Source organism: Myotis brandtii, unplaced genomic scaffold (assembly GCF_000412655.1).
Source record: "Myotis brandtii unplaced genomic scaffold, ASM41265v1 scaffold581, whole genome shotgun sequence".
Taxonomy (NCBI): Eukaryota; Metazoa; Chordata; class Mammalia; order Chiroptera; family Vespertilionidae; genus Myotis; species Myotis brandtii.
In genome coordinates, this window is record NW_005370182.1 from 7,666 (window position 1) to 12,078 (window position 4,413).

At 54.2% G+C, this 4,413-nt stretch overlaps 1 protein-coding gene across 2 annotated transcripts; it reads left to right on the top strand.

Moving 5' to 3' along the window:
• The first annotated feature begins 1,808 nt into the window (after window positions 1–1,808).
• Window positions 1,809–4,026, top strand: GPR182 (G protein-coupled receptor 182). 2 transcript variants are annotated; one of them, XM_014550094.1, is made up of 3 exons: window positions 1,809–2,002; window positions 2,357–2,402; window positions 2,478–4,026. In XM_014550094.1, exons 1-3 carry the CDS (start codon window positions 1,861–1,863, stop codon window positions 3,760–3,762), a joined length of 1,473 nt encoding a protein of 490 aa, XP_014405580.1. In that variant the 5' UTR covers window positions 1,809–1,860; the 3' UTR covers window positions 3,763–4,026. The 2 variants fall into 2 exon arrangements, with proteins under 2 accessions (XP_014405580.1, XP_014405579.1); XM_014550093.1 differs by lacking the exon at window positions 2,357–2,402 and having other exon boundaries at window positions 1,933–2,002; window positions 2,547–4,026.
• Window positions 4,027–4,413: the final 387 nt, after the last annotated feature.

Here is a 4,413-nt window from a genome sequence, read left to right on the forward strand (position 1 = left end):
CTCCTGGAAGGTCTCCCAGTCTAATTAGCATATTACCCTTTTATTAGTATAGATATAAAGCTCTCGCTGGTGCCATTAGCACACATGTGTCTCGATTGGTCATAGTTGATTGTGAATTTGGTTGACATTTCTATTATAGAGAAAGGACGAATAGTGATATTACAATATTTCTTCTAATTAACTTCCTTTCAATGTGCATGAATTCATGCACTGGGCCACTAGTGTTTAATAAAATTAATAAAAAAGTAATTAGCAAACTTCAAAAAAATCCCCTCCCTGAATGGATAAAGAAAATGTGTTATATTCATGCAAAGGGCTATTACTCATCCATAAAAAGGAATGAAAACTTGATATATGCTACAATGTGGAGAAACCTCAAAACCATTATGCTAAGTGAAAAAAACCAGACACAAAGTCACCCATTGTATGATTCCATTTATATTGAATATCCATAGGCAAAATCCACAGAGGCAGAAAGCAGAATGCTGGCTGGCGGGAACTAGGCGCTTAATGGGTATGGGGTTCCTTTTGGGGTGATGGAAATGTTTTGGGACTAGATAGAAGTGGTGGTTGCACAACAAAATGAGTGTACTACATCCACCGAATTGTACACTCTAAAATGGTTGGTATTGTTTATGGGAATTTCACCTCAACTAAATATATATCTAATCCCCTCCAGCCAACACACTACATCCTACAACACAAGGCCCAGCTCCAGCTGGCTCTGCCATCTGCTAGTGTGGCTTGTGTAAGACAGGCAACCTCTCTGGGCCTCACAGGGGATAAGGAAGCCCATCCTTCCTCCCCCAGGGGTACCTCCCCACAGGGATCAAATGATTAAGTGAGGTGACAGTGCGCTGAGAAGCAGAAGCTCTGCCACACACGAGGTTCCACAACACAATCCACGCTGCGAGACAGCCTATGGCTGGAGGGAGAGAGAAGCTGAGTGACTTCCAATCTCTCTCTCTCTCTCTCCCTCTCTCTCTCTCTGCCTCTCCTCTACCACACACATACTTCATGAGAAATATGGAGCCGTGCGGAAAAGAAGCTGTTCTCCTCCTCTCCATCCAGGAGTCTCCCTGAAGCTCAGTGCTGCCCCTCCCCACCCCAGATCCAGTCTTTCCTCTCTCTCCAGATTCTCAACTCAGATCTCCAAAGGAAGGCTGGGGAGAATGGCAAGGGGGGAGGGGGAGTCAATGGGGGAAGGACCAGAGCGATTAAGAGTCTGACTGATTTTCACATAGTTTTGAGCCCTCCCACCCTGTCCAGTTCTGCTTTAGTAGGAATGAAGACAGACATGGGAGAGAGGAATCCCAAGCTGACTTAGAGTGGAAAACACATGCATACGTAAAGCATTAAACACAGACCCAGCCCTGCACTAAGCACTTCACCTTGGTGGCTCATTTAGTCTCACACACATACTCTTGCCCATTTGGCTCAGTGGATAGAGTGTCAACCTGTGGCCTGAAGGGTCCTGGGTTCAATTCCCATCAAGGGCTCGTACCTCAGTTGCAAGCTTGAGCCCCAGCCCTGGTCCCGTACGTGCAGGAGGCAACTAATCAATGTGTCTCTATCAACTCTCTGTCTCTCTCCCTCCCTTCCACTATCTCTAAAAATAAATGGGAAAATATCCTCGGGTGAGGATTTACAAAACTATCTAGCTAAATAAAGGAATCTTATTTGTTTTTCTAAAAGAGGTAAATCCCCACAGTTAGTGAGTGAGGATCTGCATTTTAATGCTTGCAGCCTGACTCCTCCCCACCCCTGGCACACTGGGTCTTCTGCTGTGACTTCCCCTCTAACTGGATTGGGGGAAGGCAGGAAAAACCCCGGTCCTTTCCCACAGAGCCTCAGCCAGTGATGCTGCTTCCGGACGAGAAGGGCAGCCTGAAGCCCGAAGCAAAGCCAGCTGCAAGGCCACCGTCCCTCCAGCCTCCTCGCAGCTCCCCGACAGTCCAGACCCTCTGCCTCCAGGACCGGAGGTGTCCCCCAGGAAACTCAGGTGAGTGCTGCCCTCTCTCAGGGGATAAGGGAATGGGGCTTGGAGATAACTGCCTTTCCTGCAGGATCCACAGATGAGAGAGAGAGGAGAGAGAGAGAGAGAGAGCTGCATCCAAAGCCCACAGGACAAGACAGAGCAAGAGCCTCCTGAGGAGGGTGTGAGTGGAGGTCGGAGCCAGCCAGCCCACCTGAGGCTGGAGAAGGGTGGGCCTGGCAGGCTGGGCAGAGATCTGGTCTCTCCCACCACGGAGGCCCCTTAGCAAAGTATCTCTGCTCTTGGGTCAAAGCTGAGAAGTAAGTTGTGTACTATTTACTCACAGTTTGAATGTTCACCTTCCCTTTCTTGCCTCTTCAGACCCAGGATCTTTCCCCAAAGCCTCCTGGTCCCGGCGCCCTGCGGCCTGGGGGACACAGAGCTGTTCTCCAAGTCTCCTTTCTCCTCCTCCCAAAGCCTCCTGGTCCCGGCGCCCTGCGGTCTGGGGGACGGGACACAGAGCTGTTCTCCAAGTCTCCTTTCTCCTCCAGCACGCTCTTCTCCCCACCAGGCACCTGCTGGTCCTGATGTCAGTCACGGCCGGCATGGAGTCCGGGCCCCCCACCGGGGTCACTGCAGGGCCTGCCAGTGACCGTGGAGAGATCCACAACTGGACTGACCTGTTCTACTTCTTCAACCACTCTCTGCCCGAGTGCCACGTGGAGCTCAGCGAGAGCACCAAGCGCGTGGCCCTCTTCGTCCTCTACCTGGCCATCTTCGTGGTCGGGCTGGTGGAGAACCTCCTGGTGATCTGTGTCAACTGGCGCGGCTCGGGCCGGGCGGGGCTGCTGAGACTCTACGTCCTCAACATGGCCATAGCGGACCTGGGCATCGTCCTGTCTCTGCCCGTGTGGATGCTGGAGGTCACGCTGGACTACACCTGGCTCTGGGGCAGCTTCTCCTGCCGCTTCACCCACTACTTCTACTTTGCCAACATGTACAGCAGCATCTTCTTCCTGGTGTGCCTCAGCATCGACCGCTACGTCACTCTCACCAGTGCCTCTCCCTCCTGGCAGCGCCACCAGCACCGAGTGCGGCGGGCGGTGTGTGCGGGCGTCTGGGTGCTCGCGGCCACCATCCCGCTGCCCGAGGTGGTCCACATTCAGCTGGTGGAGAGCTCGGAGCCCATGTGCCTCTTCCTGGCACCTTTTGAAACCTACAGCACATGGGCCATGGCGGTGACCCTGTCCACCACCATCCTGGGCTTCCTGCTGCCCTTCCCTCTCATCACAGTCTTCAATGTGCTGACGGCCTGGCGGCTTAAGCGGGCAGGACGGCCTGAGAGCCGGCGCCACTGCCTGCTGGTGTGCGCCTACATAGCCGTCTTTGTCGTCTGCTGGCTGCCCTACCACGTGTGCCTGCTGCTGCTCTCACTGCATGGGACCCACATCTACCTCCACTGCTACCTGACCCACCTGCTCTACTTCTTCTATGATGTCATCGACTGCTTCTCCATGCTCCACTGCGTCCTCAACCCCATCCTTTACAACTTCCTCAGCCCAAACTTCCGGGACCGGCTGCTGAGTGCTGTGGTCCATTACCTTCCCAAGGCCCAGCCCAGGGCGGGCAGACGTGCCTCGTCTTCCTCCTCCTCCACGCAGCATTCCATCATCATCACCAAGGAGGGCACCGAGCTCACTGCAGCGGGCCCCCACCACCCCAGCCTGCACTTCCAGGCACCAAATCCCTCACCCATCTCCGCTCCTGGGCCTCTTACAGCCAGCTGAGGTGGGGTTTCAGTCTTCTCCCTCATGAAGTAGAAAGCTGGAGGTGGAGGTGAGAGATTTGGGGGGGGGCGGGCAGGGAAAAGGGTCAAAGCACTCATGGTCGACTTGGAGTCTATCTTACACCTTGAGGTGGGGAGAGGGAGAAGGGGTAGAGAGGGATAAAGAATGGGTCCTTGGTGTGGTCCTATTTGTCTCAGTCCTTGTGTCTAAGACAGACGCACAGGAAAAAGGGTGAAATAAATAATAGAGACAGCCATGACTCGATCTCTAAAAGTCTGCACTTGCCGCTGTGAGTGGGGAAGGAGCTAAGGCTACACCGACGCTCAGCAGAAAGGACACGCATTGCAGAAATCACCCTGGCCGGAAGAGTGAGCTCTGCAGGAACCTCTCAAAACTTTCCTTTGCATGTGTGTGCTTGCTGATCTCCCAGCGCACCACACACCGTGCACTCGCAGGCTGTGGGGACAAGAGGCCAGAGGCCACGGAACCAGAAGTTCTCAGCAGGACGTTTCCGGGCAGTGCATCCTCAGTGCTGTGATAGTGGCGGGAGTGGGGAGGCGGGCGGGGTGAAGCCGAGGTCTGCACAGGCACCCCGCAGCTGGGCTGGCAGGATGGTCCTCCACCCCTTCCACCATCCAGGAAGTTCTCCAT

Coding starts and splice junctions, on each gene's coding strand:
- GPR182 (XM_014550094.1), top strand. CDS start 1,861: ATGCTGCTTCCGGACGAGAAGGGCAGCCTGAAGCCCGAAGCAAAGCCA. Junction 2,003..2,356: donor GTGTCCCCCAGGAAACTCAG/GTGAGTGCTGCC, acceptor TTGCCTCTTCAG/ACCCAGGATCTTTCCCCAAA. Junction 2,403..2,477: donor TGGTCCCGGCGCCCTGCGGC/CTGGGGGACACA, acceptor GCGCCCTGCGGT/CTGGGGGACGGGACACAGAG.